General features: G+C 47.0%; 1 protein-coding gene across 2 annotated transcripts in view; it reads right to left on the reverse strand.

The window, feature by feature from the left end:
- KDM4B (lysine demethylase 4B) overlaps positions 1 to 22,058 on the reverse strand; it is a 299,919-nt gene that overhangs the window by 55,805 nt on the left and 222,056 nt on the right. Inside the window, exons 12-13 of one of the 2 annotated variants that reach the window (XM_058163588.1) lie at positions 14,904 to 15,352; positions 6,468 to 7,225 (exon numbers count right to left, since the gene is read on the reverse strand). In XM_058163588.1, coding sequence (XP_058019571.1) covers positions 6,920 to 7,225; positions 14,904 to 15,352 — 755 coding nt within the window. In that variant the 3' untranslated portion in view covers positions 6,468 to 6,919. Of the gene's footprint in view, positions 1 to 6,467; positions 7,226 to 14,903; positions 15,353 to 22,058 lie in introns of those variants that run through there. The other variant, XM_058163587.1, reaches the window with a different exon arrangement.

The raw sequence follows: 22,058 nt of genomic DNA on the forward strand, positions 1-22,058 counted from the left end.
AAAATAAGACTGAGACTTATTTTCTTTTAAACTTGAAAATAAGCACTTGGGCTTATTTTCGAGGCAATCTTACTTTTTTTTTTGAGGTGCAGCAGCAGCTTCAGCAGGTTCTGGAGAACCGGTAGCAGAAATTTTGAGTAGTTCGGAGAACCGGTAATAAAAATTCTGACTGGCCCCGCCCCCATCTATTCTCTGCCTCCTGAGTCCCAGCTGATTGGGAGGGAATGGAGACTTTGCAGTATCCTTCCACTGGAGTGGGGTGGGAATGGAGATTTTACAGTATCCTTCCCCTGGAGTGGGGTGGGAATGGAGATTTTACAGTATCCTTCCCCTGGAGTGGGGTGGGAATGGAGACTTTGCAGCATCCTTCCCTTGGAATGAGGTGGGAATGGAGATTTTACAGTATCCTTCCCCTGGAGTGGGGAGGGAATGGAGATTTTACAATATCCTTCCCCTGGAGTGGGGAGGGAATGGAGATTTTACAGTATCCTTCCCCTGGAGTGGGATGGGAATGGAGACTTTGCAGCATCCTTCCCCTGGAGTGGGGTGGGAATGGAGATTTTACAGTATCCTTCCCCTAGAGTGGGGAGGGAATGGAGATTTTACAGTATCCTTCCCCTGGAGTGGGGAGATTTTACTGAATGGAGATTTTACTGTATCCTTCCCCTGGAGTGGGGTGGGAATGGAGACTTTGCAGCATCCTTCCCTTGGAATGGGGTGGGAATGAAAATTTTACTGTATCCTTCCCCTGGAGTGGGGAGGGAATGGATATTTTACTGTATCCTTCCCCTGGAGTGGGGAGGGAATGGATATTTTACAGTATCCTTCCCCTGGAGTGGGGTGGGAATGGAGACTTTGCAGCATCCTTCCCCTGGAGTGGGATGGGAATGGAGATTTTACAGTATCCTTCCCCTGCCACACCCACCGAGCCACACCCACACAACCGGTAGTAAAAAATTTTGAAACCCACCACTGTGCAGCAGACCAGACTCGGTGAGAGCTGGACACACCGTCGCCTCCATTCTGAACGCTGAGGGTTCGGAATGGAGGCTTTTTGGCTCATGGGAGGGGGATTTTCCTGCCTGTCATCCATTCCTCAAGCTCAGCACAGACTGAGGGAAGAGATGGCAGGCAGGAAAATCCCCCTCCCCATTTTCCTCCCCAAAAGAGGGAAAAAGCAAAGCAGCTGGCCGCGGAGCTGCCGGCTTCAGCGGTCCAACAAGCAGAAGCACAGCACCCAGAAAGAGAAGGGCAAAAGCGGTATTTGCGGTACCCCAAGGAGCCAGTGGGTTACAGCCGGACAGTTGCCCTCCCTTCCGCGCTTGCGCCGCCACTTGTGCTGACCCATGCTGATCCCCCCCCCCCGGGCTTATTTTGGGGGTACGGGTAATATTTGGTCCACACCCAAAAAATTAGGGTTGGGCTTATTATTGGGGTGGGTCATGTTAACACGGTATATATTTTTCCTCCTTTTATTGTTTACTCGAAAACTAATGTCAATCACTCTCTTAGTAAGCCTACATCATTCTTGGAACCTTGATGGTATATAACTTAAATTAAATCTGCACATTATCTAACCAGGCCTGAGATATACAGGTAGTCCTCGACTTGCAACAGTTCGTTCAGTGACTGCTGAAAGTTACAACAGCTTTGAAAAAAATTACTTAAGATTGTTTTTCACACTTAACAACCGTTGCAGTCTCTCTATGGTCACGTGGTCAAAATGCAGCTACTTTGGCAACTGACTCATATTTATGGCGGTTGCAGTATCCTGGGAACAACCCTTTTGTAACTTTCTGACAAGCGAAGTCAATGAAAAAGCCAGATTCACTTAACAACCGTGTGACTCACTTAACAACTGCAGGGATTCACATAAGAACTGTGGCAAGAAAATGGGGCAAAACTCAGTTGTGGTCGTAAGTTGAGAACTACCTGCATTTCCTGCAAACCGTTTTTTCTTTTGCATATGTGAGAATGTCAATTCTATTCTATTTGTCCCCTTTTTTTATTTTTTTTATTTGCATTTATATCCCGCCCTTCTCCGAAGACTCAGGGCGGCTTACACTGTGTCAAGCAATAGTCTTCATCCATTTGTATATTTATATACAAAGTCAACTTTTATTGCCCCCAACAATCTGGGTCCTCATTTTACCTACCTTATAAAGGATGGAAGACTGAGTCAACCTTGGGCCTGGTGGGACTTGAACTTGCAGTAATTGCAAGCAGCTGTGTTAATAACAGACAGACTTAGTCTGCTGAGCCACCAAAGGCCCTTTGAGATAAGGCTGGCCAAACCCTGGTGTCAGGGTTACAATCCAGTTATTTATTAGGAGCTTCATGTCCACATGTTCCAGGTGAAGCCAACTCTGACCCTATGTAATTTATGCCCCAATCATGATCCTATTTCCCCCAGAGTGTGACATCAATCACATTCTCCAATGGAGCAATTTCACAGACTGTAGAGATCACTCCCCTCCAGCCACTGTGGGTAACTCTGGGAGACAGCCTTGAGAGAGATATGTCTGGAATGTACCTCTGTTTTTGGTTGCTGTGCTGCTCATCGGTTTTCCCATCCCCCCACCTTGCCTATGGCAACTCGAGAGCAGGCCAGGGATGCTTTGCGAGTTGACACCTGGCTCGTCATACATTTTGGCATGCCATGTTATCTCATCACCTCTTTGGGAGAACAAGTTATGAAAGCAAATTTCATATCCTAGGAATGAACACTTTGGTACAGGTAGCTCTTGGCTTACGACCACAACTGAGCCCAAAATTTCTGTGGTTAAGTGAAACAATTGTTGAGTGAGTTTGGCCCCATTTTACGACCTTTCTCATCCCGGTTGTTAACTGAATCACTGCAGTTGATACACTAGTCACCTGGTTCTTAGGTGAATCTGGTTTCCCCGTTGACTTAGAAGGTCAGAAAAGGGGATCACGTGACCATCTGGGAGACTGCGACCGTCATAAATAGGAACCAACTGTCAAGCATCTGAATTTTCATCACATGATTATGGGGATGCTGCAATGGTCGTAAGTGTGAAAAATGGTCATAAGTCCCTTTTTTCAGTGCCGTTGTAACTTAAAACGATCACTAAATGAGCTGTTGTAAGTCGAGGACTATCTTTATTTGTTCACTCAGGGTGCGAGAAACAGACCTACAAGATGGGACAGCTCTGAAATGCCTCTGCACAACCACGTCGTCCGGTCCCATTTGTGATGGCATCTTCATGCTCTGTTTCCTCTCAGTTGCTTTCGTGATGCAACTGTCTCGAGAAAGGGAGTTTAAAGGGAGTTTACCCACACATGGTAGCTAAACCTGGTAATTTTCAAAGGTGGTTTAGCTGCCCTGGGGATATCCAACCTTTGGGCACTTTTAAGACCTGGTGGACTTCAACTCCCAGAATTCTATGGGAATTCCACAGGATTCTTCCAGAACTCTAATTTTAGAATTCTAAAATTCTAATTTTGAGGCTTGTGGACTTCAACTCCCAGAATTCCATGGGACTAGGCAGCCATGCTGGCTGGGGAATTCTGGGAGTTGAAGTCCAGAAGCCTTAAATTTGCCAAAGTTGGACACCCCTGAGCTACATCCTGTGGCCGACCACTCTGAGCTCTTGCACAGATTACTGAAGGAAGAATTCTGGCTGCTTCATGAGGCAGGATTGGTTTCTTTTTATTTAGTAATTTAGAGTCTATACAGGTGGTCCTCGACTTATAACTTATAGGTAGTCTTTGTCTTACACCAGTACATTTAGCGACCGTTCGAAGCTACGACGGCACTGAAAAAGGTGACTTTGTTGTGACTGTCATAACCATTGCAGCATCCCCATGGTCACGTGATCAAAATCTGAACTCTTGGCAAGCGGGTTTATATTTATGACGTGTCATCATTTTATATTCTGTTTTATATTATATTTTGGTTTATATTATCACAGTGTCCTGGGGTCATGTGACCCAGGGTTGGGTTCTAATTACCTTTACTAATGGTTTGCATCGTGCCCACGCGCATGCACAGATCACTTTTGATGACGTTCGGGTCAGTGGGCGGAGCCCCCCGCCGGTTTTACTACCAGTATCTATAGAACTGGGGGCAACCTGCCACTGATGTGATCCTGTTGTGACCTTCTGACAAGAAAGAACAAGAAACCTTCTGACAGTTGCGCCCCTTCCTAGACCGGGATGCCTTATGCACGGTCACTCATGCGCTCGTGACATCTCGCTTGGATTACTGCAACGCTCTACATGGGGCTCCCCTTGAAGAGCACCCGGAGGCTCCAGTTAGTTCAGAATGCAGCTGCGCGGGTGATAGAGGGAGCCCCTCGTGGCTCCCATGTGACACCTATCCTGCACAGACCGCACTGGCTACCTGTGGCCTTTCGGGTGCGCTTCAAGGTTTTGGTTACTATCTTTAAAGCGCTCCATGGCATAGGGCCGGGTTACTTACGGGACCGCCTACTGCCACCGATTGCCTCTCACCGAGCCGTGCGCTCTCACAGGGAGGGACTCCTCAGGGTGCCGTCCGCCAGGCAGTGCCGACTGGCGACAAGCAGAGGAAGGGCTTTCTCTGTGGGGGCTCCCACCCTCTGGAACGAGCTTCCCCCAGGGCTGCGCCAACTTCCCGACCTCCGAACCTTCCGCCGCGAGCTTAAGACGCATCTATTTATTTGCGCAGGGCTAGCCTAGGGTTTTTAGTTTTAAATTTAGTTTTAATAGGGTTTTATACTATTTTAGTGATATTTTGATTTCGGCCTAATTAATAAGTTTTTTAATTGTTGTTTTTATTTGTATTATTCTTATGTTTTTATTTGGCTGTACACCGCCCTGAGTCCTTCGGGAGATAGGGTGGTATAAAAATTCGAATAAATAAAAATAAATAAATAAATAAAATAAATAAATAAATAAATAAAAGCCAATGGGGAAGCCAGATTTGCTTAACCCAGGGATATCAAACTCGATTTCATTGAAGGTTGCATCAGGGTTGTGTTTGAGCTTGGGGAGGCTGGTGTGTGTGTGTGTGTGTGGCCAAGACTGAGTGTGGCCAGCTCAACGTCACTCGTATTCGGGGCCCTATGATGGCCAAGCGCTTTGCCAGCGAAAACGGGCTCCCAAGCTCTGTTTTCAGCTGCGACAGCCTCCTGCAGCCCTCTGCCAGCGAAAATAAAGTTTGGGAGGGCTACCCGTGGTCTGTTTTCACTGGCAGAAGCCCTGCTGGCCGATCCTTCACTGTTTCCAGGGCGGCCGCGTGGGCAAGATCTAAGCACTCTGCGGGCCGGATCCAGCCCGATTTTGACACCGCTGGCTTAACCGCTTGATCCCGTGACCATGGGGACACTGAAACGGTTGCAAGTGTGAAAATCGGTCGTAAGTCACTTTTTTCAATGCCACTGTAACTCTGTACCATCATAAATTAATGGTTGTAAGTCAAGGACTACCTGCATTCTGCAAAATGAAACCTAACTTAGCCCAAACGTCCTATCTCTATCTAATCCTTCACCTTTTTTCTGCTGTTTTTAGCGGCATTATTAAGAGCCATGGTGGTGGCGCAGTGGTCAGAAGGCGGTATTGCAATCTAACTTTGCTCACTGCCAGGAGTTTGATTCTGACCAGCTTGAGGTTGACTCAGCCTTCCGAGGTGGGTAAACCGAGGATCCAGATTGTTAGGGGCAATAGGCTGCTTCTGTAAACTGTTTAGAGAGGGCGGGAAAGCACTGTGAAGCGGTATATAAGTCTATGTCAGTGGTTCTCAACCTTTATAGTGCTGCGACCCCTTTAATACAATTCCCCATGATGTGGCAACCCCAACCGTAAAATTATTTTCATTTTGAATTTATCGTGCCTGAAGCCGTATTGGCTAGCGATCTGAACTGCTTGCGATTGCCTTGAGGACGGAGGCATTAAAGCGGAGACTCCTCCCCTATTAAGTTTATGGCGCCTGAAGCCAGATTAGGCTAGCGATTGGGAGTGATTGCAGCTGGCTTGAGAGGGAGACATCAGAGCAAAGAGTTCTCTCTTTTTTAATTCATGGCGCCTGAAGCCGAATTCGGCTAGCGATTTGAAGAGCCTGCAGCTGGCTTGTGGAGTCAACCATTGGAGCGCGATTCTTCGACTCGCAAGTATACTTCCCATATTTCTGATGGTCTTAGGCGACCCCTGGCAAATCGCCATTCGACCCCCAACAGGGTCCCGACCCACAGGTTGAGAACCGCTGGTCTAAATGCTATTGCCTATTGCTATTCCGATAAAATCCTGGGTTTTTTTGACATGATTTGAAGGTGGATCCTGGAACACCAAGAGGCACAGAGGAAAGAGATCTCCACAGGATGGCAAACACAAGAGGGCTTTGAGCAGGGGTGTCCAAACTTGGCAACTTTAAGACTTGTGGCCAGCTTTGCTGGCTGAGGAATTCTGGGAGTTGAAGTCCACAAGTCTTCAAGTTGCCAATTTTAGACACCCCTGGCTTTGAGGAATCTATTTCTCATCTTCCAAAAAGGGCCTCCCACGCCTTTGTGCCAAGCAGCTCGCACCTAATTGCAGTCCTTCCCAAAATTCAGCCACAGGTCTCTCCTCAAAGGTACACAGAGCGACCGCCACGGGCGCATAAAGAAACCTTTTTGGAGACCAAAAGAGCAAAGAAAGAAGGGATCACACCGGTCAGAAGACAATGCGTAAAAAAAAAAGACATTTATTGCTGGGTGGCAAGCCCAACTTTTCACAGCCAGACAAGGGAACAGGTGGCGCCTGCTTTGCCCATCACCGGCCAGCAGCACGACCACAGACACACAAAGGATTCCAGTTTTGGCCCAGAGCACTTCAACATGTCGCCAGAGTCTCGTCTTTTGGAGGGTTTCTGGACCAGCCTGCCAGAAACAACAACATCCCTATGGGAGAGCCGTGCAGCAGCAAAGGCCGGGATCCCTCATCAAGCCCCCAGGATCTTGTTGATTTTCAACCAGATTTTTCTCCAGTCAGCCGCCATTATGTCCGAGTACTGCCTGTACAAGAGGTGCCGCAAGCGGGACACCAGGTTGTGGGGCAGGGCGCGCTTCCCTCTGCCCCCGCAATAGCTAACGGCACTTCGCCACCTCCGCAGCTCATCTGGGGGGACCATCCGGATGAACAGGGCCGCCGCGTACCTCGCCGGCTTGCCGCGAACACGCTTGAATAACTCCCGCCTCTCCCATTTAGGGATCCTCCACAGGGTGATATCGTCCAAGCGTAGGACAGCCTGTAACAGGGGAAGGTGGATTACTTAACGGCGAAATGTGACACAAGAGCTTTTCCCGTAGCCGAGCCGCAGGGCAGGAGACCCCTGCCCCGATCACCGGCCGACCCAACTAGCGCAACACAACTCGAGACGGAACCCTTAACGTGAGTCTAGACCATGGTTGCTCAGCCTCAGCAAAGTTGATAACGGTGGGGGGTCCTTGGTGCTCTCGGAGCTTGGTGGGTTTCTTGCAGGGGTTTCATGAGCCAACTAAGTACAGGTAGTGTCAGGATTCCAAGTAATACACCTCTAGCAAATAGAACTTTGAGGCAGGTAGATTCCTCAAAGAACTGTTTTATGGGCTATATCATATTGGCAAAGACTGGTGAAAACTGACTCTAGTAGTTCCTGTGGTATTCACCTAATTAAAAGTTTTTCCCCTTCCCCAAACCAACAGTCACATGGCCAAATCATTGTGTCTTCCAGTTGCCTGGTAGCTTCACTCCTCTTTGACCACCTGTGGGAACTGACCTTGGTTCTCAGGAGAAAGTATTTTGTTTCGGCTACAAACCCCATCTATCTCTATTCCCCCTCTCCCTCAGCACCCGTGTGGCAACACTGGAGCCCAGAAAATGGCCTCGGTCAGGCCAGCTTCAGGGTTGACAGGTAGCCCTGTTCTTATTTGTTAATTTATCAAATTTATTTGTCGATAAAATTTATTGACTGCCCATCTTACCATAGAGTAATTCTGGGTGGCGTAAAGTTACATCTAAGTTAAAACATAAAAAGTTAAAATCAAACATTGTAACGGAAGGTTTGGACCGTTTGAAGTTACAATGGCATTGAAAGTTACCACCGTTTTTCACACGTACAACCTTTGCAGCGTCCCCATGATCAAATGATCAAAATTCAGATGCTTGGCAACTGACTCCTATCTATGGCGGTTGCAGCGTCCCCTTTTGCGACCTTCTGACAAGCAAAGGGCAGGCCAGATTCACTTAACAACCGTGTCATTAACTTTACAAGTGCAGTGATTCACTTGAACAACTGTGGCAAGAAAAGTCGTAAAATGGGGCAAAACTCACTTTAACAACTGTTTCGTTTAGCAATAGAAAGTTTGGGCTCAATTGTGATCATATGCTGAGGACTACCTGTATTTATGACAGTTGCAGTGTCCAGGGATCATGTGATCGATCCCCTTTTGCGACCTAGTGACAAGCAAAGTCAATGTGGAAGCTGGAGTCACTTAACAAAGGTGTCACTAAATTAACAACTTAAGTGAGTTACTTAACAATCATAGCAAGAAAGGTCATAAAATTGGGCGAAACATTGAACAGTTGTCTCGCTTGGGAATGGAAATTTTGAGTTCAATTGTGGTCATAAATCGAGGACTACTTGTAACATCATCAGCAGATGTGACTAGGGAACATCGTCAGTGCTAGTACCACACCGTTGATGCAACCTACTTTGGTCATGAAACGTCTGCAAGAAAACCACCAAGCTCAGGGAGCATCACGGACCCCCCCAGAGTTCAACCATGAGCTATAAATTTCTTTTCTAAAGTTAAGAATGTTTGAAGGCCATAAATTAACAGAATTCCGCAGCCAGCATGCTGCAATGTTCATGTGAAGGTTGCTAAGGCTGAAGAGTACCAGTGTAGACGGACCTTACTAGGGCTAAGAAGACAAGGTGCAGCTGGCGACACAGACAAACACAGGATATACAACAAGAATTTTGGAAGGCGGAGAGTTGGGTTGGATTGACCTGTCTGGGTTTCTTGTTTTAGTGTCTCTTGTTCCAATGACCTTCATAACTACTCTCTTCTTGGGCAAGCTAGTCTTTTGTTATCATAGGTCATCTGGTTATTAGGCCTGAAGTCTTAAGATTTAGTTATATTCTAACCTAGTGGCTATTAAACTCTGACACAAGTTATACTCTTTCCACAGTTTTGCATGTTTTGATCTCTCTGTTCAATGCTTGGCCTAAAAATACTGTGGGAAGGAAGTCAGGTATCCTTCCTTCCTTCCTCTTTCTTTCTTTCTTTGCTTCCTTCCTTCCTTCCTTCCTTCCTTCCCCAGCCTCCTTCTCCAGACATTATTTCAATAACGGCAGTTTCATAATCACAGAAGCCACCAGTTCTACTCCGTAAAATCATAATCCGTTTTTAATTTTAGCATTGTATCTCAAGCCTCTTGTAGAGCCCAATTAATTCATGTAATACTGTCCGTCCTTCCTTCCTTCCTTCCTTCCTTCCTTCCTTCCTTCCTTCCTTCTCCTTGCAGACAGCTGGTCATTTGCACATGAGATGGCTTCGAGGCCTGACACCCTGTGTAATTTGCGCATGAGCCATGGGCAGATCTATACATTGGGGAAACAAAACAATCACTTCACAAGCGCATGGCACAACACAGGAGAACAAATCCATCAGGACTAGATTCAGTGGTCCATCTACATTTAGAAGACATAGGTCAGTCTTTTGAAGACAGCAAAGTCCACATTTTGGATAGAGAGGACTGCTGGTTTGAAAGAGGGGTCCAAGAGGAAATCTATGTCAAAATTGAAGCGCCCTCTCTCAACATAGGGGGAGGAATACGACATCATCTATCTCCAGTCTACAACACAGGTCTTTTCAGCAGTTACAAGAAGGCTCCACACCCATTTGAACCACTCAGATGACCCTGAGGACACAGATTATATCTCCAGGTGGCCTCAACGACTCTCAAAAAATGCAAATGACCAGCAGCCTGCAAGGAGTATCAATCCTTCCATTCCCCACCATCCAGTCAGAGCTGAAGAAGCTTCTTGGATGCGAAGTGAAACAACTTCAAAGAAAAACCAGAAAGTCCAATTGCCTCTTGAAAAAGCACCTTTGGGACAACCATGACCTGGATGACTGAGAATCTCCACAGACATTTACAGAGTAGAAGAGGCCTGAGTGGGTATGGTGGGGTTTAGAAGGCTTTCAAGAGAAGGAATATTGCACAAATGTTACTACCTAGCCACTCTCTTTGTCTGCCTGAGTGTCTGTGGGGGCAACTGAGTTACTGAGTTAGTGACAGGTGGGACTGAGCTAAATGTAAGTAGGACCGCCAACACAAAAAGACAAAAAACAAGAGTTGGACGAGAAGGACACAAGAGACAGAACCTGCCCAAGTGAGCTGTTAGAACTTCTTATCACACTGCACTGCAAAGGGACTTTTAAATGTGACAAAATTAAGTCTTACGTCCGCTGGCTCTCCGTGTTGGGTGCCTTTCAGAGATGTAGAGACTGCCTTTCCCATAATTCTCAGCTAATCTGCTTCCAAGTTAGGGCTCATTGCAAAAAGGGGGGTTCTGACCGTCGCTCCCCTGTGGTCAGAAGGCCAAACATGACCACATGACCGTTTGTCGCGTCCCGTGGTTTTATGCCGAAAAGCTAACGTTTGTTTGGTTTTTCGGCAAAACTGCACCATGGTGAACAATGGGCTTACGACGCTTAACGCCCGCTGCCAACAAGGTCATAAAACTGGGTTGGTTATGTCAGCGGTCCCCAACCTTTTTTGGGGGGGGAACTGGGGGGGGGGAGAAAGAGTGCCCAACCTAGATAGCAATAGCACTTAGTTTTATATACCGCTTCATAGTGCTTTACAGCCCTCTCTAAAGCGGTTTGAAGAGGCAGCTTATGGCCCCTAACAATCTGGGTCCTCATTTGACCAACCTCGGAAGGACGGAAGGCTGAGTCAACCTTGAGCCTGGTGAGATTCGATCTGCCAAAGTGCTGGCAGCCGGCGATCAGCAGAAGTAGCCTGCAGTACTGCATTCTAACCACTGCGCCACCGCGGCTCAGATCTCACGCATGTGCAATTTCATTTGCCTGCAGCTCATCTCCAGCTGTGTGGCCCCATTCTTAACAAGCTGGGGACTCTTGAGTTATGTGACCTACCTACTTTATGATTATCATGTCACGTGAATATAACTGAGAGGCTCCATAACAGTTCTGTATAGAGCAGGGGTCTCCAACCTTGGTCCCTTTAAGACTTGTGGACTTCAACTCCAGCTTTGCTGGCTGAGGGACTCTGGGAGTTGAAGTCCACAAGTCTTAAAGGGACCAAGGTTGGAGACCCCTGGTATAGAGCACTACCTGTGTAGCCACTGATATGGGATGTAGCCATCATGGTGTGCTTTGTTTCAAGATGACACTGAAGAATTCAAGCTAGGTGGCCATATAAATTGAATGGATGATGTTTTATTTAATTTATTTATTAGGTGTATATCGCCCCCATTTTATTGTCACATGACTCTGAATGGATGGATGGATGGATGGATGGATGGATGGATGGATGGATGGATGAACTGAGTTCATCCGTAACTGGGTTTAAAAATGCTTGGGATAAACATATGTCCATCATCTGTCAAAAATGACAATAAAAATAAAATATAAAAAAAATTAAAAAAATAAATAAATTAAAAAGAAAACAAAAAAATGAAGTCAAAGAATAGACTCAATGGGCCATGAGGTCTTTTTCTGCCATCAGTTTTCTACATTTAGTTGGTTGGTTGGTTGGTTGGTTGGTTGGATGGATGGAGTAATCAAGTTCATTAACCACTGAGTTTAAACATGCTTGGGATAAACACACGTCCATCATCTGATAAAAGTTAAAAATAATGCAATATAAAAATAATAATTGAAATAAACAAAAACAAACAAACTCAAAGAGCAATCTCGACTGGCTCTTTTTCTGCGGTCATTTTTCTGTGTTTGGATGAATGGATGGATGGACGGACGGACATTCGTACTGGTCTTATTTCTTCTGTTTTGCTTCAGATCTCAGAAGGAAAGTGACCCAGTTTACAAACTAGGAGAGAATTATCCAGGGGTGAAATGCTCCCGGTTCGGACTGGATCGCGTGATCCGGTAGCGATGGGGGCGGGTAGTTCGGAGAACCGGTAGCAAAAATCCCTGCCCCCCCCCCGCCTTGCTGTTCCTCTTCTCTGTCCCTGAAGCTCTCGGTGGTGATATAGCTGCAAATGGCCTTAAATGACTGCCGCGGTGCTTCAAAGGTCTGCACTACAGCTGATCAGCGCTGTAGGGGGCTAGTAGACCGGTGCCTCTATTTTTAAAGAAGGTAGATGGGTGCCTCCCAAAAAAAGGCAATTGGTAGACCGGTGCCTCTATTTTTAAAGAAGGTAGACGGGTGCCTCCCCAAAAAAGGCAATTGGTAGACCAGTGCCTCTATTTTTAAAGAAGGTAGAGGGGTGCCTCCCAAAAAAAGGCAATTAGTAGACCGGTGCCTCTATTTTTAAAGAAGGTAGACCGGTGCCACCCAAAAAAAGGCAATTAATAGACCGGTGCCTCTATTTTTAAAGAAGGTAGACCAGTGCGCTCCCAAGTTTTGTATACTTTATTATTTTTATTATTTATTATTATTGGCCATGCCCATTCAGTCACCTGACCACCAATTAAGCCACGCCCACAGAACCAGTAGGGAAAATCTTTAGATTTCACCCCTGGAATTATCTCACACACTATCACAAATAAGCCTTTAACCAATCCATCCTGTCCCGTCATCCAAGGCAATTTCTTAAACCTCACAGCTGGATTGGCTACCGACTGTAGCATTCTCAGGACAGGTTCCAGCTGCGAGTGAGGGGACCCAGCTTCAGAATAATAAACATTTTAGAAGAGGAGGCACCAAGCTGTTAAACATCTCTGCATCCGAAAGGAAGTCTGGCATTCGTGAAACAGTCACGCATGAAGCTTCATCCCAAGTTGCGTTTCTGAAGAACGAGGTTGGGGTGCAGTGCCTGAAAAGCCAACTTTCAAAACCGGTTCAAGTCTAGCCACGGATTTGGAAACCCGTAGCGGAAGGCTGCACTAAGGACCAACCCGTGGGAAGATTGCAAGCACTCTGGCACGCTTAGGAAAAAAAAAGGGCACCAGGAAGGGGAGAGGAATGTTTTAATTTGCAAACATCTCACTCTGCCAAGGGAGGCTTTTTGAATCCCGCAGCCGAAAACTGGACGGCACAGTCTGGGAAAAGGCGAAGCTGTGTCCACACGATACAACGCCACGGACTGAGAAAACATGCAATCCATACCAGACATCTACCAATACGATTTCTGTATTATTATACTTTAAAAAAAATATTCAAAAAAATACTGCTAAATAATGTGTCTGTCCATCCCCCCCAAACCGCTATCAAAGCACCCGAAGCGCTAAGCCCATGAAGCTCATTTCTTTGTGTGTCCATCCTTACCCTGTTGCCAGCCCAGCCGCAAAGTGCAAGTTCAACAAATATTACGTTTATCTCTTCTACAGCTCTAAGGGCAGGGGAGATAAGTACGAAACGAGCAGAGAAAGGAAGAGGGGAAAATAACACACTAGGGGGGAAAGAAAAAAGCTAGCCAGCTCTTTGTAGCAGTCTGGAACAAGAGCCCACGTTACAATTTCGAGGCAATAAATTCAGCAAGGTCTTAACATCCCAGAGATTACAGAAAAAGGTAGACAAGACTTTACAGAGATCTGAAATGGGAACAATGACCCGATAGTAGTCATGCTACAGTTTCAAACAGTGCATTAAAAATACCTGGCCTTTTCCACCTGTAACCAAAACCTTGTTTCATTTCTGAGTTTTAACAAAAGAAGGAAACATTGAAAAACCAATATGCACGGAAAAAAAATTAACCCAGCGAGGAAGATTAGCAGGTCCCTTTCCACTAGGTCTGGGTTAACAGACTAGAATAACAGAGTTGGAAGGGACCTTGGAGGTCTTCTAGTCCAACCCCCTGCTCAGGCAGGAAACCCTACACCACTTCAGACAAATGGTTATCCAACATCTTTTTAAAAACTTCCAGTGTTGGAGCATTTACAGCTTCTAGAGGCAAGCCGTTCCACTGATTAATTGTTCTCATAGTCAGGAAATTTCTCCTTATTTCTAGTTGCTTCTCTCCTTGGTTAGTTTCCATCCGTTGCTTCTTCTCCTGCCTTCAGGTGCTTTGGAGAGCAGGTTGACCCTCTCTTTCTGGCAGCCCCTTAGATATTGAAAGACTGCTATCATTTCCAACATCCAAGGAGCTGCCACAAAGAAAAGGGGGATCAACCGGTTCTCCAAAGCACCTGAAGGACGGACAAGAAACAACGGATGGAAACTAAACCAGGAGAGAAGCAACCTGGGAACTAAGGAGAAATTTCTTTCTGGTGAGAACAATTAACCAGTGGAACGACTTGCCTCCAGAAGTGGTGAATGCTCCAACACTGGAAGCTTTTAAGAAGAGATTGGACAGCCATTTGTCGATAATGTCCCAAAGGTGCTTTCTCAAGAGTCAACTGGACTTTCTGGTTTTTCTCTGAAGACGTTTCGCTTCTCATCCAAGAAGCTACTTCAAACCTCCAAGTGGCCTCAAAGACTCTCTCAAAGGATGCAAATGACCCGCTGTCTGCAAGGAGTATTAATCCTTCCGTTCTCCTCCATCCGGTCAGAGCTGAAGAAGCTCCCTGGATGAAAAGCAAAAGGTCTTCAAAGAAAAACCAGAAAGTTCCAGTTGCCTCTTGAAAAAAAGCACCTTTCGGACAACCGTGGCCTGGATGACTGAGAATCTCCACAGATATTTGTTGATACCGGTGTAGGGTCTCCTGCTTAAGCACGGGGTTGGACTAGAAGACCTCCAAGGCCCCTTCCAACTCTGTTCTTCTCAAGGCTGGATTTTAACTGGGGCTTACCTGCAATTTACTGGGCTCGGCCGGCCCCTCCGGGTTCTCTCCCTTGACGTTGTCGCTGTCGTTCCTGTCCAGTTCCAAGGACGGCATCTGGTCCTTCTTCACAAACCGCTCAAAGACCTCCTGGCAGGTCAGGCGTTTCTTCTCGGCGGGGGGCTTCTTGCACTGGGGCACCACATAGAGCATCGGGATGATGGGACGCTGCTTGGACTCGTCCTCTTCGCCGGGACTTTCGGAAGAGAGAGCGCTGAGGTCGGGCATGGGGAAGTAGGTGTCTTCGGCCGGATGCTTGGCCTCCAGGGGCCTTTCCTCCGCCGGAGGGCTGGGCTGCAGCTTCTCCTCCTTTGGCTGGGGCAGGAGGAGGGGAGGAAGGAGTTCGTGCAGCGGCACCTGCCGCTTCTTCTTCCTTTCCCCCTTGGCTTTGGGGTTGCGCACCTTCGGCCGGCATTCTCCTGCGGGGATTGAGAAAAGCGAGTCGGGGGTTCAATGAGGGTCAGACTTTTAAAGGTAGTCCTCGACTTATGAGGCCACAATTGAGACACACAACCACCACCATCCACTCCCCAATTTCCATGGCTAAACAATGCAGATGCTAAGTGGTTGGAATGCAGCATTGCAGGCTGACTCTGCCCACAGCCAGGAGTTCGATCCTGACCGGCTCAAGGTTGACTCAGCCATCCGTCCTTCCGAGGTGGGTAAAACGAGGACCCAGATTGTTGGGGGCAAGAGGCTGACTCTGTCAACCGCTTAGAAAGGGTTCTAAAGCACCGTGAAGTGGAATTTAATTCTAAGTGCTATTGCTAAGAGAGTTTTATCTTATTTTACCTTCTTTTTGACATAGTCGTTAAGCGGATCGCTACAATTGTTTAGTGAATCCCGGGGTTGTTAAATTAATCTGGCTTCTTCCATTGACTTTACTTGTTGGAAGCTGGCTGGGAAGGTTACAAATAGTGATAGCAATAGCAGTGCTATTCAGAATGTTTTACAGCCCTCCCTAAGTGGTTTACAGAGTCAGCATATGGCCCCCAACAATTTGGGTCCTCATTTTACCAAAGTTGGAAGGACGGAAGGGTTAGGGTGGCCCAAAGTTACCCAGCCACCTTTCATACCTAAGGCGGGACTAGAACTCTCCATCTCCTGGTGATTGGCCTAAAGTCATCCAGTCACCTTTCATACCTAAGGCAGGACTAGAACTCTCCATCTCCTGGTTTCTAAGCCACCACCTTAACCTCAGCACTAAACTGACTCCTCATCTCTGATCTCTCTCATATTCAACGGAAGCTGTGATCTATTCTTAATTAATTTTTAATGACAGAATAATTGAAGGTTACTATGTTTCTAAAGCCCCGAAAGAACAAAACCAAAATCAAGAGGTTAAAAGAAAATTATAACTTGGATTGACCTTCACATTCTCAAGCTGAAGTCAAGCAATGTATAGGCCAGACAGGAATGGGCTGTCGGCTTATTTGAAAAATTATATACTCCCTGCATGAATAGATCTGGGAGATTGCTATAATCATGTGAAGTGTCTGCCTTTTGGATGCTGGAAAAAGCAAGTGGACTGATGAATTAGGAGAAGGTATTGGGGACCAGATCTAGTTCAAATGTTCTATCCACTACAGGTCCGCCTCAACTTATGGCCACAACTGAATCCCAAATTTCTGTTGGTAAGAATAGAATAGAATAGAATAGAATAGAATAGAATAGAATAGAAAAGAAAAGAATAGAATAGAATAGAATTTTTATTGGCCAAGTGTGATTGGACACACAAGGAATTTGTCTTTGGTGCATACGCTCTCGCAGTACATAAAAGAAAAGATACCTTCATCAAGGTACAACACTTACAACGCTTAATGATAGTCATAGGGTACAAATTTAACACTTAATGATACAACACTTAAGGATAGTCATAGGCTACGAATAAGCAATCAGGAAACAATATCAATATAAATCGTTAAGGATGCAAACAGCAAAGTTACAGTCATACAGTCATAAGTGGAAAGAGATTGGTGATGGGAACGATGAGATTAATAGTAGTGCAGATTTAGTAAATAGTTTGACAGTGTTGAGGGAATTATTTGTTTAGCAGAGTGATGGCCTTCGGGAAAAAACTGTTCTTGTGTCTAGTTGTTCTGGTGTGCAGTGCTCTATAGCCTCGTTTTGAGGGTAGGAGTTGAAACAGTTTATGTCCAGGATGCGAGAGGTCTCTAAACATTTTCACGGCCCTCTTCTTGATTCGTGCAGTATACAGGTCCTCAATGGAAGGCAGGTTGGTAGCAATTATTTTTTCTGCAGTTCTAATTATCTAATTATGTAGTTCTAAGCAAGACATTTGGGAAGTGAATTTGTGAAGGATGGAAGGCTGAGTCTACCTTGAGCCTAGTGAGATTCAAACTGCCAAATTGCAGGCAGCCGGCAGTCAGCAGAAGTCGCCTGCAGGGCTGCACTCTAACCACTGTGCCACCGCAGCTCTCATAGGGTCTCCTGCTTGATCAGGGGGTTGGACTAGAAGACCTCCAAGGTCCCTTCCAACTCTTTGTTATTCTATTCTGTTTATTCTCCTCGGAGAAAGAGAGCCTGCTGATGGCAAAGTCACTCTCCCAAAGTGGAGAAAATCTCCTTTGTGTCATTTTTTCAACGCAAGCAGTTGAAGAGCACAGTCACATTTCAAGAACCCCTCGTAGTCCCCTTTTAGATGTGCTTTTGTCCCTCCCAACAGAAGATCTTAAGGAGAATCAAGGGCTAATTAAAAATGAAGGAGCAGTTTATGAAAACATGGCCTCAGTTCAGTGTGGAGAAAGGGGGAACACTAATTCTCGGGGCCCTGAGGAAATGAGCAAGGAACAAAGCCTGAAAGCAACCATAAAGGGATTATAAAACCGAGCAGCTGAGAGAAGTACGATTACAGGCAGGCACAGAAACAAACAGACACACACTCAGCAGGCCGCTTCCAGATTGCTGAAGTTCTTTTTAAAAAGAAGACAAGAGGATCACATCAATCGGAGCTATTCAACTGGTTTTATTTATTTCTTGCTTCTTTCCTTTTTATAAATAATTCAAGGCGGTGAACGTACGTTCTTTCCTCCTCCTATTTTCCCCACAACAACCCTGTGAGGTGACCTCGAGTTACCGACAAGGCTTTCATACCTAAAGCGGGATTAGAACTCACCGTCTCCTGGTGATTGGCCAAACACATCCAGTTAGCCTTCTTGCCTAAGGCGGGACTAGAGTTCCCAGTCTCCTGGGGATTGGCCCAAAGTCACCCAGCCGGCTTTCCTGCCTAAGGTGGGACTAGAATTCACCGTCTCCTGGGGATTGGCCCAAAGTCACCCAGCCGAGGCTTTCCTGCCTAAGGTGGGACTAGAACTCACCGTCTCCTGGGGATTGGCCCAAAGTCACCCAGCCGGCTTTCCTGCCTAAGGTGGGACTAGAACTCACCGTCTCCTGGGGATTGGCCCAAAGTCACCCAGCCGGCTTTCCTGCCTAAGGTGGGACTAGAATTCACCGTCTCCTGGGGATTGGCCCAAAGTCACCCAGCCAAGGCTTTCCTGCCTAAGGTGGGACTAGAATTCACCGTCTCCTGGGGATTGGCCCAAAGTCACCCAGCCAAGGCTTTCCTGCCTAAGGTGGGACTAGAATTCACCGTCTCCTGGGGATTGGCCCAAAGTCACCCAGCCAAGGCTTTCCTGCCTAAGGTGGGACTAGAATTCACCGTCTCCTGGGGATTGGCCCAAAGTCACCCAGCCGAGGCTTTCCTGCCTAAGGTGGGACTAGAATTCACCGTCTCCTGGGGATTGGCCCAAAGTCACCCAGCCGAGGCTTTCCTGCCTAAGGTGGGACTAGAATTCACCGTCTCCTGGGGATTGGCCCAAAGTCACCCAGCCGAGGCTTTCCTGCCTAAGGTGGGACTAGAATTCACCGTCTCCTGGGATTGGCCCAAAGTCACCCAGCCGAGGCTTTCCTGCCTAAGGTGGGACTAGAATTCACCGCTCCTGGGATTGGCCCAAAGTCACCCAGCCGAGGCTTTCCTGCCTAAGGTGGGACTAGAATTCACCGTCTCCTGGGGATTGGCCCAAAGTCACCCAGCTGGCTTTCCTGCCTAAGGTGGGACTAGAATTCACCATCTCCTGGGGATTGGCCCAAAGTCACCCAGCCGAGGCTTTCCTGCCTAAGGTGGGACTAGAATTCACCGTCTCCTGGGGATTGGCCCAAAGTCACCCAGCCGAGGCTTTCCTGCCTAAGGTGGGACTAGAATTCACCGTCTCCTGGGGATTGGCCCAAAGTCACCCAGCCGGCTTTCCTGCCTAAGGTGGGACTAGAATTCACCGTCTCCTGGGGATTGGCCCAAAGTCACCCAGCCGGCTTTCCTGCCTAAGGTGGGACTAGAATTCACCGTCTCCTGGGGATTGGCCCAAAGTCACCCAGCCGAGGCTTTCCTGCCTAAGGTGGGACTAGAATTCACCGTCTCCTGGGGATTGGCCCAAAGTCACCCAGCCGGCTTTCCTGCCTAAGGTGGGACTAGAATTCACCGTCTCCTGGGGATTGGCCCAAAGTCACCCAGCCGGCTTTCCTGCCTAAGGTGGGACTAGAATTCACCGTCTCCTGGGGATTGGCCCAAAGTCACCCAGCCGGCTTTCCTGAGCAAGGAGGCACTAGGACTCACAATCTGGTTGACATCTTGTTGGAGGGCAAGGCAGCACAGAGATCACACCCTCCTTCCCCGCTACCCCCCAAAAATGGAAATGTGTGCTGGCCTTCATACTGGTCTTGACAACGTTGCCTTGACACGGCTGCTCCGATTGCCGGGTCGTAGTGAATTAATGGAACTTTATCAACCTGCCTCCTGAATTTCATGAATAAAGCTGGATCAGATTGCTTCAAAAGGTAGTAAACACCCAGGAGGCAGCGTTCCGAGCCAGGCTCCTAGGAGAACATCTGGAGCCCTCTGCCTACCGAATGTCATGCTGTGTTTGGAAGACGTTGCTTGAAGGAGAGGGAGGGGCAGCCTTGATGTAATGGCAGCCTTGAGCTGCAAGACTGACCAGCTGCCCTCCCAGTTTAGAGAAGCTGAACTCTGGTGCCCAGCAAAGTCCAGGGGCCAGAGAAGGAAGGTAGAGGGGGGGAGGAAAAACCAGAGGGGCCTGAACATAGCAGGGAGCTCTGTATAACAGGCAGTCCTCGACGTACGACCCCAAAATTTCTGTTGCTAAGCGAGACAGTTGCGAAGTGCATTTTGCCCCATTGAATGAACTTTCCTTGCCACACTTGTTCAGTGAGTCGGTGCGGTTGTTAAATGAGTAACCTGGTTGTTAAGTGAATCTGGCTTTCCCCCTGGTCAGAAGGTCGCAAAAGAGGATCACCTGACCCCAGGACACTGTGACCGTCAGAAATATGAACCAGTGGCCAAGGATCTGAATTTTGATCACATGACCTGGGGGGTGGGGGGAGATGCTGCAAAGGTCGTAACTTTTGAAAAACAGTCGTAAGTCACATTTTTCAGTGCCGTTGTAACTTTTTATGGTCACTAAACGAACTGTTTTAAGTTGAGGACTACCTGTAAAGAACAGGCCTTGATATACAACGGCTTGCTTAGCAGCTGTTTGATGTTAAAGTGGACCCCCAGAAGCAACTTATGACCTGGTCCCAGAGTCACAGGACACTGCGACCGTCATAAATACGAGTCCGTTGCCAAGCTTCTGAATTTTGATCATGTGACCATGGAGTAACATGCTGTAACAGTCGTATGTCACTTTTTTTAGTGCTTCAAACGGTCACTAAGTGAACCGTTGTAAGTCGAGGACTGCCTGTATAAGATCTAACCAAGAATCAAGCAGAAAGAGAGTGGCCAGAATATAGCACAGTGCTCTGCAAAACAATTACAGCCTACAGGTAGTCCTCGACTTATAACCATTCATTTAGTGACCATCTGAAGCTAAAACCACACCGAAAAACGTGACTTATGATCATTTTTCACACTTACGACCATTGCAACATTCCCTACAATCACATGATCAAAATTGGGACGCTTGGCAACTGGCTCATATTTACGACAGTTCCAGTGTCGTCGTAGTCACGCGATCCCCTTTGGCGACCTTCTGACAAGCTGAGTCAACGGGGGAAACCAGATTTCCTTCACAACTCGGTGACTAACTTAATGGGGTTCACTTAACGACTGTGGCAAGGAAGGTCACTTAATGAGTCTGGCAGGGATTCACTTAACGGCTGCGGCCAGGAAGGTCGCAAACTGGGGCAAAGCTCACTTAACTCAGCAAACGTAAAGTTGGGGCTCAGGTGCGGTCGTAAACTGAGGACTGCCCGCATATTAATCTTCTCATAGTTCCCATCACCCATCTCTTTCCACTTATGACTGTATGACTGTAACTTGTTGCTGGCAATCCTTATGATTTATATTGATATATTGACCATCAATTGTGTTGTAAATGTTGTACCTTGATGAACGTATCTTTTCTTTTATGTACACTGAGAGCATATGCACCAAGACAAATTCCTTGTGTGTCCAATCACACTTGGCCAATAAAAAATTCTATTCTATTCTATTCTATAAGATCTAACCAAGAATCAGGAAAAAGATGCTCGCTCCCTGTTCTTGCCAAAGGTTCGTGGACCGGAAGCAGGGCTGCCTTCCTTCCTAAGGGCGCATGTTAACGAAGGAGAACTGAGCCCAGCAGGAGATGACGGGCCCGTCCCAGAAACCGCGCAGCCACAAAGGAAGAGCAACAAAGATGATTAGGGGACTGGAGACTAAAACATATGAAGAACAGTTGCAGGAAGTTTAATAAAAAGAAGGACTAGGGGAGACATGATAGCAGAGTTCCAATATCTCAGGGGCTGCCACAAAGAAGAGGGGGTTAACCTATTTTCCAAAGCACCTGAAGGCAGGACAAGAAGTAATGGGTGGAAACTAATCAAGGAGAGAAGCAACTTAGAACTAAGGAGAAATTTCCTGACAGTTAGAACAATTAATCAGTGGAACAACTTGCCTCCATAAGTTGTAAATGCTCCAACACTGGAAATTTTTAAGAAAATGTTGGATAGCCATTTGTCTGAAGTGGTGTAGGGTTTCCTGCCTGGGCAGGGGGTTGGACTAGAAGACCTCCAGGGTCCCTTCCAACTCTGTTATTATGTTATGTTATGTTA

The sequence above is a fragment of the Ahaetulla prasina genome, chromosome 1 (genome assembly GCF_028640845.1).
Source record: "Ahaetulla prasina isolate Xishuangbanna chromosome 1, ASM2864084v1, whole genome shotgun sequence".
NCBI lineage: Eukaryota > Metazoa > Chordata > Lepidosauria > Squamata > Colubridae > Ahaetulla > Ahaetulla prasina.